This window comes from Bombus vancouverensis, chromosome 4, assembly GCF_051014615.1.
Source record: "Bombus vancouverensis nearcticus chromosome 4, iyBomVanc1_principal, whole genome shotgun sequence".
In the NCBI taxonomy this organism is placed as follows: domain Eukaryota; kingdom Metazoa; phylum Arthropoda; class Insecta; order Hymenoptera; family Apidae; genus Bombus; species Bombus vancouverensis.
The window spans coordinates 16508309-16521721 of record NC_134914.1 but is presented as its reverse complement, the minus strand read 5'-3'; the positions used below and the strand labels follow the sequence as shown (position 1 = coordinate 16521721).

At 30.8% G+C, this 13413-nt stretch overlaps 3 protein-coding genes and 1 long non-coding RNA gene across 7 annotated transcripts; 3 read left to right on the top strand and 1 right to left on the bottom strand.

The window, feature by feature from the left end:
- The first annotated feature begins 108 nt into the window (after positions 1-108).
- Ufl1 (UFM1 specific ligase 1) lies at positions 109-3148 on the top strand. The gene is made up of 5 exons (XM_033350567.2): positions 109-252; positions 517-1094; positions 1180-1326; positions 1414-2772; positions 2866-3148. Exons 1-5 carry the CDS (start codon positions 173-175, stop codon positions 3006-3008), a joined length of 2307 nt encoding a protein of 768 aa, XP_033206458.2. The 5' UTR covers positions 109-172; the 3' UTR covers positions 3009-3148.
- A 34-nt stretch (positions 3149-3182) lies between these two features.
- LOC117166545 (transmembrane protein 170A) lies at positions 3183-4672 on the bottom strand. Of its 2 annotated transcripts, none has more exons than XM_033350576.2 (4): positions 4460-4672; positions 4038-4221; positions 3838-3943; positions 3183-3636 (listed from the first exon to the last, which is right to left on the bottom strand). In XM_033350576.2, the coding sequence occupies exons 2-4, from the start codon at positions 4135-4137 to the stop codon at positions 3441-3443; spliced, it is 402 nt and encodes a 133-aa protein (XP_033206467.1). In that variant the 5' UTR covers positions 4138-4221; positions 4460-4672; the 3' UTR covers positions 3183-3440. The 2 variants fall into 2 exon arrangements, with proteins under 2 accessions (XP_033206467.1, XP_033206466.1); XM_033350575.2 differs by having other exon boundaries at positions 4038-4142.
- A 298-nt stretch (positions 4673-4970) lies between these two features.
- Positions 4971-5583, top strand: LOC143302603 (uncharacterized). The gene is made up of 2 exons (XR_013058228.1): positions 4971-5199; positions 5401-5583. It is a non-coding gene; the product is annotated as an uncharacterized LOC143302603 (long non-coding RNA).
- A 1834-nt stretch (positions 5584-7417) lies between these two features.
- On the top strand, positions 7418-13330 carry ImpL2 (Ecdysone-inducible gene L2). Of its 3 annotated transcripts, none has more exons than XM_033350501.2 (7): positions 7418-7507; positions 10787-10987; positions 11251-11312; positions 11381-11465; positions 11563-11752; positions 12162-12475; positions 12596-13330. In XM_033350501.2, exons 1-7 carry the CDS (start codon positions 7505-7507, stop codon positions 12626-12628), a joined length of 888 nt encoding a protein of 295 aa, XP_033206392.1. In that variant the 5' UTR covers positions 7418-7504; the 3' UTR covers positions 12629-13330. The 3 variants fall into 3 exon arrangements, with proteins under 3 accessions (XP_033206392.1, XP_033206393.1, XP_076474152.1); XM_033350502.2 differs by lacking the exon at positions 7418-7507 and adding an exon at positions 8285-8446; XM_076618037.1 differs by lacking the exon at positions 7418-7507 and adding an exon at positions 9916-10000.
- Positions 13331-13413: the final 83 nt, after the last annotated feature.

The following is a 13413-nucleotide window of genomic DNA, read 5'->3' as shown; positions in this document are numbered from 1 at the left end:
CAAATTTTTGAAATTAATTTAACTTACGCTGTACTTCTCTCAATTTACACTAGATGTCACAATAAAATATGAAATTGACATACATTAGTACTTCTATCAATTGTATGATCAACGTTAAAGGGTGTCAAGTGTTTAATTGTACAACCTGGCAATTTAATTACAAGTATTTAAAATGAGTACTGTAGACTGGGATGAAGTTAAAAGACTAGCAGCTGATTTTCAGAAAGCTCAACTAAGTTCTACGCTACAAAAGTATGATTTATTTTTATGAAACATGGATATCTCTATTTTTTCACTACTCATACATTATTAGCAATATTTACTACAGAGTAATTTTAAACAGCTGTAGGATGCAATTGAATTGAATTTCTGATATAACTCAGAAATATAGTAAACTTTCATACATCTAATTCTATCTAATCTATTTCAAGAAATTGATTAGAACTAATATATTTATTTTATCGTATTTTTTATTTTGTATATATCTCTCTATAATACTTTTAATATTCTACATAGATTATCAGAACGTAATTGTGTGGAAATTGTAACGAAGCTAATAGAGAGTAAATTATTAGAAGTAATATTCACCAACGATGGTAAAGAATATGTTACACCTCAACATCTTGGCAAAGAAATTAAAGATGAATTGTACGTTCATGGTGGAAGAATCAACATGGTTGATTTATCACAAATCCTCAATGTTAATTTGTCTCAAGTATCCAAAGTAGCAAATGATTTAGAAAAACATAACAAAGGATTAAAGATAATACTTGGGCAGCTTATTGATAAAACTTATATAAAGAAGATTGCAGAAGAAATCAATGACAGATTAATCCAACATGGGATTATCAATGTGTCAGAATTGACAATAGATTATGACTTACCAGCTGATTTCTTACAATCAGTAATTGAAAAAGAATTAGGAAGAAACATATATGGTAAGCAAGACCCCCAAGATTCTAAAGTCTTTTATACGGAAAGTTTTATAGCTAGAAATAAAGCAAAAATAAGAGGAGCCTTATGTGCAATCACAAAGCCTACACCGCTATCAGGAATCTTAGGACAGTGTTCTGTTTCAGAAAGAATATTTTTTTGTGAGTACATGTAATATAAGTGAAATATAAGTGAAATATACTAATGTATGATATAATTTAATATCTCTATATTTCTAATTTATAGCAATCCTAGATAACTTACAGGAAATGAAACAAATTCCTGGTGTAGTAGCAGGAAAACAAGGAACAAATAGTGTATATATACCAACTATATATTCTAAAAGTCAAAATGAATGGTTAAATAATTTTTATAAACAAAATGGTTATTTAGGTTTGTATTATATTTTGTTATGAAATAATGTTGATAAAATAATAGCGAGTATAAAATATAATGTTTTATACAAATATGATTTTTCAGAATATGATGCACTTACTCGTTTTGGGATATCAGATCCACCAAATTTTGTAAAGCGCCATTTTCCAAATGAAGATTTAGTCTTCTTAGATTCTGTTGCGGTAGGTGCAAATATTAGAGATCAAATAGATGCAAATATTGAAGAAGCTATTGCAACTGGATCTTTTGTTGATATAAGTCCTCTTTTACCATCTGTATTTTCTGATAAAGATATGGAAATGCTTCTTAAAATCGCGAAAAATAAAATAAATATGTATAATACGTACGTATTTGCGAAAACTGTAGTAATGTCTGATGCATTCTTACAATCTTTAAGTAAGTCTCTTGAGCCAATGGCAGATGCAAAGGCTAGAGAAGCATTAGTTAGTGGACAATGGTTCCAAACGATAGCAGAGAATAGGATTAAATCTAAATCAGCGGACTTAATATTTGAAAATAAAGGAAATAAAAAAGAAGAACGTCGGAAGAAAGCTACAACCGGCAAAGCGGGTGGTGGTATGCAAGGGCGAGAAACAAAAACAAAATCTACTAAAAGAAAGTATCTACAAGGAAAAAATCGCGATCCTGAATCCGACGATGAAAATATAGAAGTCCCATCGACTAAAACTGGACTTAAAATAGTATCTTTGGAAGATATTAAAAATGAAATTGCAAAAGATGATAATTTAGTAATAATTGATGACCTGGTAGATGAATTAGCATCATGCTTAGAACAAAAAGTAAACAATTATGCTATATCTATTGCAGAACAGTTAGCACAAAACAATAAAACTACAAATTTAAGTGAAATTGAAGAACGTTTAAATGTTCTAGTAACAAACATTAAAATATTTGACAAAGGTATTAAGCATATAGATAAAGCGGATCAAGCTGCTTTAACAAAGTACTTACTAAAATCTCTTGGTACTGATTTTGTCAACGAGATATTTAAATTAGCTGCGCAGCAAAGTATGCTCCGATTCCCTGACAATATTACCACTGAAACAAGGCAAAAACTGCTACTTGATTTGCCAGAGGATGTGAATGAACCCTTAACTAATATACACAAATCTATTGCTGGAAATTCCATAGATGATTTTTTGAATTTTATAGATGCAGCAATGGCGATTTGTTGTTTAGTGCTAAAAAAATATGATAAAAGGAAAGAAAGACCATTTATCTTGGGCCACAAAGAAGCCTTATTAGAAAAGCTTAATGCAACACAAGATCCTGCATTAGCACTACATTTAGTCACAAGTATATTATTTATTGCAGCAACACAAAGTGTATTACATATGTCTGGAAGACATGTATCAACAGTTCTTTCATTTCTTCAAAAACAATTGCAACTTTCAACGATGGAAATATTATTTAAATACCATGGTATTAAATATTCAATGACTTTTATCAATTTATCTTTAACATTTACACCATTAATGTATATTTATTTGTGCAATACTTATATTTATATTACAGATATGGTGCTGAAAAATTTAACTTCTTTAGATGAAGAAGTAAAACTTAATACTCAGAAGGAATTAGAAGCTGGGTTGGTAGAAATTAAAAATATTGCAAATAATTATAAACAACATTTAAAAAGTGATAAACTACAAGAATAGAGAATAAATACACATAATTGTATGTAAATATGAATATTATTAATTTGTATAAAAATGTATTCAAGAGTTTTATACTATGTATTGCACTGAATTGCAACAAATTGTAAAAAAAATATAAAATAATTGGAATTTTATTAAAACGATTGTTCATTTTTATATAAGTAATAAATAATATTCTTTAATATTTTACTTTGAAAATCTTATAATTATTTTAAACCTAGTTTTTAATACATCTGTACAATATTATACAATTATATATGTACAAATTTTATTACTCTATTATCTATTGCTAATACTATATAATTACTATTACTAATACTAATAGAATACTATTCATTTGTTTTCAAATCTTAAAACTCCTTATTATATGTTATCCAACATTCCTGAATAACAATGTCTTGTGCACCATTCATTTACAAACTTTGATTCACATTATAAAGTTGCTAATATCCTCGTAAATCCAACACATCCTGCTACAACAGTCTGACCAATACCCCAAAATAATGCATATAACGGTGGCAGTGGATATCGAGATGCTCTGTATACAAAAGCAACGGCAGCAGAACTAAGAACTCCTGATGTTAATGGCAATAATACACCCATTATTATAATCAGCAATGGGAAGAATCTTTAAATGAAAATTTACTAAGTTATTTTATATTCTAAATGCATTATACATATAAAAAAAATTTAACATTTTTTTATAGTTGGCACTTAGTATCTGATTTGTTAACTAATATGGTTTCTGATATAAATATCAGTATAATATATTATCCATTACATTATAAATTTCTTATTACTCGAACATAATTAATAAATGTATACCTACTTTCCATATTTATGTTGTCTTAATGTAGCAAAACAAATAGCACCAGCTATAGTGTGAACAAAAACGGAAGAAAATAGAGCCCATAAGAATATTTGATACCACATTTCTGCAAAAGTTATAAAGACCAAAAACGATATTTGAATTTAGAAGAAATTTAAAATATTTAGAAAAACTAATTATTTTTATGAATATTTACATACCAGCAAATGAAGTTAAAGGTGTATAAAAAACATTGCCAGTGTTAATATTTCTTAAATTAACTGGTGGTCGCAAAACAGAACTATCTGTTTGTGCTTCCATTGTAACTGTTTTAGAAATATTTTAAGATATACTTTTTATATCAGCATTAAGAAAAGTTATAACTTCAGTAATATGCATTTGTAACTATAATTGAACACATTTTTATGAAAGAACATTTTATACATAATGACAATCAAATCAACATCTAAGAAAAATATTCTTAAACTCCGCAATGGTGTAAAATACTCCGTATGATGTAAGTAAATTTTTTAAATTTTATTTTATACTTTTAAATACATTAAAATTCAAGATTCCTTCTTAAAAAATTGTATAATTTACTATGAAATAGAAACAAAATATCGAGAAATCTATTTTAACTTACATCTTCATCATAAATTGTTTTTGTGCATTATACGTCACATCAATACATACATTTCCATGTTGTTAAGTTACTTTTGCATTTAATAGCAAATGTTATACGCGTTTAATGTCATTTCTCGCGTAATCTATTTTAACATTTTTTTAATAATTGTCAGCATAATAACAGTTTGAACTTATTATATCTTACAAAGAAAGGCAAACACAAAGTATATAGAACTATCAGCGCACTCTTTTGAATTTATGTGAAACCAATATCATAAAATCAATATCATAGATCAACAAAAATTAAGTAAGAAATTCTAGAGATGGAACTACTTTTTATATAATATGCAAATTATGACGATTTTAAATATAACAATTAATTCGTTTCCTTGTAGAATCCTTCTCACCATAGAATCTAAAATGTTTATGATGCGTCTACACGATACATTAAACTACCATGGACATGGGAACATTCCTATTCTTATTATCATTCTTATTCCACGTTCCTATGTCCATGCAAACTACAAATGACAAATACTCCTCAGTAGGATCGCTAGGGAATTTAAAATTAATATATGTAAACAAAATTTGGCAGCGTTAGTTAAGTTAAAAAATAACAAAAGTAACAAAAGTTTCAAGTAATAATAGGATAATAAACTGAACATGACCAATAGCTCAGTATCTTCAGCATCTTTTTATGAACCTCCCTTTCAATATAAAGAAGAAGACGTTACGTTACTTTATCAAAACATAAGAATGGTTAGAGGTTATATTTATGAATAAAAATAAAATTTTGTATATAGAAATTGTTTTATCGTATTTCTTATCATACCTTTCGTAGAATAAGATAAATGTTTATTATTTAGTTTCATAGAAAATATAACTAGGAATATTTTTCTTTAAACAAACTGCAATGTGTTACAATATGGTATATAGTAATTCTTTCTTTTTAATTTGCAGGTTTTGCAAGATGTATTGAAAGGAATAAATGAAGTTGATACAAATTTGAAAAATATAGAAGAAGATATCGTTAGTACGGCTAAATTACTAAACGCAATTGAAATGGAATCAACGTCAAATGAAAAGTAATTTGTTATTCCAATGTTAAATAATGTAAAAATAAATAAATCAACATAATTACAATTTCTATGCATCTATAACACATATATGAAATATCCAAACCTATTTTTTTCTCCTAAAAATTTAATTGCAATAATTTTTTTATGAATATTTAAATATCTTATATATATGACTAATTAAAATTATTTCTCTTAAAATAGCACAACGCAATAGTTCGATGATACTATCATTTCTTTTTGGTCATCCTTGACGACAAAATATCCATTGATTGTAATTCGCGATTTCAGATTATCGCAGTAGGTAATCAAATTGATCAAACGTGAACTAATGAAAATAATGGCCGGAAATTGAAATATATATGATCAATTGAGAAAGATATGATACATATTATAAAATAAATCTTTTCCAATGCAAATTATAATCTTATTTTATTTTTTAATTTTCTGCGATTAAATTAATTATACTTTCTTCAGTAAAAGAAATTATATTTTTTTACCGTTCCTTATCTTCTATTCTTCTATTTATTTTAAGTTAAAGTAGTGCTATGCGTTTCTTTTCATATTATAAGAGGATAATATTTTCATACACATTTCATACTTAAGTTTAAATTAATACATAATTTCGTAGGATGTATAGAATATAAGAAGTATAAATATAAATACAAATAAATAAATATATATATATATATAACATTTATGATAATTTTTTATTTTTCAGCTTCAAGTAATTTATTCTATATATTTATGTATATTTACATTTTTCCTGCAATATATAATAGATAGATATAACATATTAAGAAGCAAACGAAATTCTACTAAATGTACACTTATGTAAACAAAGATTGTATACATATTTCTATACATATTTGTGTACATATTTAAATTTTTCGTAATAGCTTAATCTCAAAAATTTTCAATTCCAATCTTCTTTTAAATTGTTTAAATTACGTACTAAATTACATGTGTATATAAACATGATATAACACCACGCCATAAGAAATGTTTTAACTAACCCCCCTCCTATTCATCAGATGCCGACATGCTATCTGTTCGAAGAATTCGGTTTACGAAGAACCGAAGGATACAAAGTGATACATTTTTACCATTAGGTTTCATATAGGTAAATATATATAACACATAAAAATAAAATCACTGGTTACATACTGAAATCATATAATCTTATAAAATTAAAAATAAATTTATAAACTTATAAATGGGAAAATAAATGAGAAAATAAAGATTTTCGAAGCTAATTATTAACAAAAACAAACACATTAAATAAAAATTAACTTATTCTTTTATGTAAATAAGTAAATCCATTAGCAAAAGTTCAGAAGTCGCTTAACGACTTGGAAAAGAAGCAGATGATTTAGAGCTTACAATCCATCGCTAATAAGTCATTGGCGTGGACAATTCAATAAGATCAATTCGTTTTACGATATTCTATCAATTAATCAGAGACCCATACAATTATTCGTCATAGCTCATTCACAGTAGTTCACGTGTTTTAACATTAACTCTACATCCCGACAAATTGAAGGGTACCCGTACAAAAGTTTCGATAGTCTTTCGTACCGTTTGGATCCGACCGAGAAGAAGCTAGTTGGGGGTAATTATGAACGCCTCGTTCTTGGTACGATCAGTTTCAATAAAAGTAATTATCGCAGTGGCTGTTTCGAAGTAAAAATCGATGATGAGCATAGATGAGGGTGGAAGTAAATTGTACGACTATTACCTACGCGTGCACAAACGAGACGCGCGGGTAATGAATTCAATTGTTTGACATGTTGGTACCCTCCCTACTCTTCGCTGTCTCGTCCAATCAGGTATAAGCGAGGGCGTCCATTGCCATATTCGAAATATATAAATGTGTCAATATCTGTTCGACTACGCTCAGTCAGTATTTTTATTCGTCGCTGCCAAACTGTCGATTAAATAGTAAACCTTGAATCGTTTTCGAACTTCAAGAGAAAGTTAACGAAATAATGGTAAGTTTAACTTTTCTAACGTGGATCCTCGATTGGTTAGTTTTATAGCCACCTTTTTACCCTCTTTTACGCTGTTTCGCGCCGTTACACGAGTGATAGACTACTATAAAAGTAGAAATTATCGACTAGTTTCTTGGACCGTCAGTGAACCGTAGTTAACGTTAACACTTTTTGTCAGATTATAATAATTGATCTTCACCAGTTCCTTTGTACGTTGCTTATTCTTTTGAAAAGGAAAGAAAAATTCTTTGGTGAAATCTGATAATCATTTAGGCTTATTCTTTCATTTCTTTCGATTTTTCGTTTAAGAACATGACTTGAATGAACACGATATACCTTGAAGAGAGGACAAAAGAATGCAACAGAGTGAAAGGGAATTCTCTTTGCCTTCCGTTTCTTCTTTTTTTACTTTTTGGACAAGAATATAATATATTTTTACAAACATATAGAAAAAGAAAAAAGAAAAACGAAATGAACTAGAAGAAAAGAATTTCTTTCTTTTTCATTTGATTTTATTTTATTTTCTTTTTTTCTAAGTATGTAACATACTCTTATGCATATAATTAAAAAAAAAAGAAAAAAAGAAACAGACAGGAACAAAATAGGAGAAAAGGACGAAAGTTTTTATTCATTTCGTGATTGGTGTTTCACACTGCATATTTCCTTATCGCAGTTTACGGGCTAGCTAATATCATATCTAGATTACGATACGTTAAAGGGCTCCGCGGAAAGAGGGCGCGAGATAGGGAAGATGCGAAGATTGTATAAGAAGTTGCATCATTCGGTTCGAAACCTCCTCCCGTGATGTGCGCTCCTAGAAAGCATCTCCGGCGCGAGTATCTTTATAAAAAGTTCTATCTCATAGCAGTACCAGATTCGATATTCCTACGGACTTTATCTACCTGTGACAATTATCCGTCGTGATTCATAAGTTCCAAGGTAAGAAAAAGGAAAGAAATTTTTTAAACAGAATACACATATATATATCGATTTGAAAATTTCCGAGTTTAAACCACGTGTAAATAGATTCTATGTGAAAAAGTGAGAAGTACGAGATACATGTAGATAAACTTTATATAAATAGGACAGATAACTGTAATTCTTATAGAAAGGAAGATTTCTGATTAAAATATAGATTTTACAGTTTATATTTCTCAGTCCCTTGAAAGTAGATAACACATGGAGAACTGAATTCTATTTTTAGTTACATATATCTTAATAAGCAAATTTTCGAACAATTTTCCCAATTTTTAATAGAACAGTCTATTTTATCCTTTTTTCCGCATCAAATTATTTGACACTTTTCGATTAATTTCATCATGACGTTCTCGAGGAAATTTAAAGATGTCTAAATACTGGCTGATGATAACATCATCTACCTGTGGTCATATCAGTTTTTGATTACACTTCAACAACGTTACCTATATATATATATATATATATCGTAATTTTCGACCGCAGAATTACACTAACGCAAAGTAACTAATTGCTTTCATCATACAATCGAGTCTGAACTAAATATAAATTCAACTTACAATTTTCGATTATTATCAACTTTTTTCACAATTTCAAATTACTTTAACATACATTTAACATGTTTCAAAAACATAAAACATTGAAATGTTCAATTATTCATATTTTAAGATATATTCTTTTCTTTGCTCCAACATAATCACGTTTAATTAACGTGTATTCATTAAATATTTCGAACAACATTGTTTATATAATATTCGTAACATTTTCTGCCTAAGTAACTAATTATTGTCTAGATAAGTTAAATAGTCCTTCCCATAATCGGTTAAATATAATGTATATGGATCTGGTGCCCATTGAAACATCGAAGAAATTAAGTACCGATCCTCATTACGAAACTATAAAACCGTCGTAAACCTCGGAAGTTTTAGCCACTTTTAACTGTTCTCGGGACACGCTGCATGCAAGTGTTTCCAGTAAAAGAAGAAGGAGAAAAAATAAAATAAAAAAGAGAGACACACACGCTCACGCACACACCACGTCGCACCGTATCGTCTCCAGATTCTCCCTTATTTTTTTGCACCGCATGTGTGTTCATTAACGCTCGCGCGAATTCATTTCCAAACATCTTGTCTTGTTAACAGCCGAGTTACTTAATCTTCTTTAAACGGTACGCGTGACCTTCCTTCTTCCTCTCACAAAGACTCTCTGACTGAGTGACTGAGAGGAAGAAAAAGGGGAGAAACGCGGGACGAGAACACCAAAGATAAAATGATGCGGTAGCATCTAAATTTTGTTCGTGAACTTCGTGAGAACAACGTTCCGCCGAGGGAACGCCTGAAAGTCACGGTAAACGACGCGGCCAGCACGTACACGCCTCTAAAATCCTAACCGAACGTGTCGAAGTGGAGGAACCGTGAGAGATACAGATTTAAGTCGAAGCGAGAGATGTCATTCGGAAACCGTGCATTCCTCGTGCGACACGTTGTCAGTCTACCGTCAAAAGGATACGCGGCCAAGGTATCGAGCGTCTTGTCTTGTCTATATCACGATAATAAAATACGGTAGATAAGGAAATCTCTTTAATTTGGTGATTTCGATGCTCACATTAACAAGCAGGCCATGCGACTGATCCGAGCGAACGGTTCCTCCGGCTGTATCATAAATTTTATGTTAGTTTCAACACGAGATTGTTTCAAAATTGTCGCCACGTGATCCATCATTATCTGTAGATCGTAATTTCGTCCACTATTAGAGATATCTATTCGTACGACTACAATAGCAAGGACATCGAATGAGTTGAGAAAGAACGTTATGGAAGAGAAAGTGTGTTAAAACGATGAAGGATTAATCATAATATCATTAACTCGTTTTCAGCGAAATTATTAAACGAAACTAGCTAGTATTAATACGGTGCTATAAAGAGGAAAGCAGGAAAAAAGAAAGAATGGAATGTGTATTCTGGTTGTTATCGGAGATATTTAATTATCGTCGCGTCCTCAAGAGTTTAATTTCATTGTTGCCAATTGTGTTTATTCGTATCCTCGAAGGAAGGTCGAATGAATCGATATTATAAATCGCGCACCTAACCCGGCAATTAAATCCGCATTGTTATATTCAATCGGTCCAATTTCTGCGAAAGGAGCATGACGTTAGTGTTCATTCTGATTCAATCATTGCACAATGTCCTTTCACATTCATCAAATTAGTTTCTTTCATGTAACATCGTTAGCCGGTAACATTGCCGATCGTAATTGCCAATGATATATCGACTTTGCCTTTCACGGCCTCATTTTATGCTTTCAGATGCGATCTTGTTCAATACTGATTAATCTCGTTTGCGTTATCACCGTATCGTATACGGTTTCGGGACACCCTTTTTCATTCCTGCCGCGGCATGCCGTTGAACGAGCTGCCGAACGTAGAAGCATAAACAGGCAAATGATAGAGCACAATTCCAATTTCCTAACACCATTGTCGGAATATGGGACACGAACTGAATCGAAGGTAACGTAAACATAATTCATTAATTAAATAAACTTTCACGAATTTAGGAAATGGGCCAAACCTAGGCAAAAAAAAAAATTTGCAATAAGTACGATCACTGGACGCTGAATGTAATGAATATAAGATGGCATTTAAATCGTTGTTCTCTAAAAATTTAACTTTGAAAATATATTTGCGAAAAATGGGACTTTTTGTCCTAGGGATTAGGAAAATCTCAGTACAAATAAATTCCAAAAGATAACATTCAACGTTTCGATTTTCAGCCTGTAGAGCCATGGACTAAAATCACACAGAATCCAGTAAACGGCATCGAAACCATTGTGGGGTAAATATCACACATCGAAGAGAATAGATGCGTAAACCGATAATACTGTATTTCTTCTGTTATTACAGAAGCAAAGTGGAATTGGAATGCAAAGCTAGCGGCAGTCCTCCACCAGAAATTCTCTGGTTTACAGGAAGCGGTAGTAACGAACAAGTAAGTAGTTCAAGTAGTCGATCAAACACGATTCTTATATCATACGATCAAGAGGAAAGAAGAGAATATTAATTTCCGATATTGTCCTTTGTGATAGCTGATCGAATATGTGAAAACCAGTACGCATTCTTTGTACGATCCATCCGAAGAGTGGAAAGGAGTGGCCAGAATTAATTCGAAACTCGTGATAGAATGCGTTACTCCGGATGATGCTGGATTGATCTACTGTGCGTCGGTTTCTGCGAGAGAGGTGAAGATCTCCACTCCTACGGTGCTGCTGGTTAACAGTAAGTGGAATACAATTAACAATTAACTGTCAATCATCTGGAACTACATTAACATGAAGCTTTGACCAACTGTCACGCAAGCCTCTTATCTTTCATAATACATTCGTATATTTCACTAATGAGTGATTCATGAAACTCTTCGCTCTTTCTCTTCACTCTTTCCCATGCATTATTTCGCCAATTGAATTCGACATCAGATAGTTTATCATTTTTTATATGATTATAATAATAAAACTATTTGATTTTCGTCAAGTGCCAACATCGATTTACTCGCATCAACTAATTTTCCAGATTTCTAATTATAAATTGTGATTCTTTCATAAGAAGACTCAGCTGTAACATTCCAACACTGACGAAATCTCGAACAGTTCGAGACATAAAAATTTCTCATTCAACGATTTCTTTACAGACGAAGGTGGTGCCAGTAACTGCAGTTCTGAAAGCGACCCAGTAATTACTCTTTACTCGCCTACTCTGGTAGCCACTATTGGAGCAACAGTTGTGTTGCCTTGCAGAGCAAGTGGAAAACCAACACCACAAATCACTTGGGTGGATAACTACAACATACCTCTAACTCTGTCAACTAACTTGCGACACAGAGTATTGGACAACGGTGACCTAATAATAGAAGAACTTTTATGGGAAGACATGGGTGGCTACACTTGCCAAGCCAAGTCTAAAAATCGTCAACAAGTCATCAGCACGTTCCTCTATCCTTTGCGTGTAAGTTTCTATAATTTTACCTAAATTTGATGATTTAGTATTTGGTTCGATTGATCACATAGAAAAAGTACTCTAAATTTATTTAAAGTAATTTAAATATATTTCGACTTTATTTTTCAGCCCGAAAAGGAAGTGGCTCGAACAGTCAACTAAACAATTATTGAAAAACGAACCCAATCAATCCGATCTCCGGCTATCATTGTATTGTATGACATGCCACAGTCTTCTCGCGCTAAATTTCGGTGTTCGTTAGCGTTCAAATGGTATTGTTTTTTCAGTATAAGCACTATATATAAGATTATACATATTACGGTACTGAAGACATGACAATGCGTTTAAGAATCAACAACGCTACATTTAGTTAATATTAATTAAAATGCAGTCACTATTTTACTTAAAGTTTTATAATAGATTTTAAGGTGCCAAAGAGTTTTTGTATTTGATTATGATAATGACGTTAGCAATTTTAAAGTAGCGATCTTTTTTAAGCTATTGCAATATTTAATTATTGTTTATACTGCGACGACGTTTCGTATTTAAACGAATTATTTATTTATTATATATGTACATTGGAAGTCGAGTCAATAGGCAAGCATAACGAAAGATACTTTGGTTAAAGCGAAGATTAATTGCTAAATTCTAGAAAACTCGATGGAAAGGAAACGATGGCCGATCATTTGACATCGATTCTTATTTCGCTTACTGCATACTTATTAGTATTAATTAGTAATTTTTACTTGTTTTTATTATTTTAGTCACTTATTCGTATGAAATTATCATAATCTATTGTCTATTGTGAACTGCTATATTTTTATGTATAAATAAGTGTATTTCATTTCGTACAATGTTTATAAATTTGTGTTATATTTATTTTTCCCCACCTGACTTTCCTCGATTGAGTTAGATTTTTAAATGTATGTTCAATTCGTTACATTTCT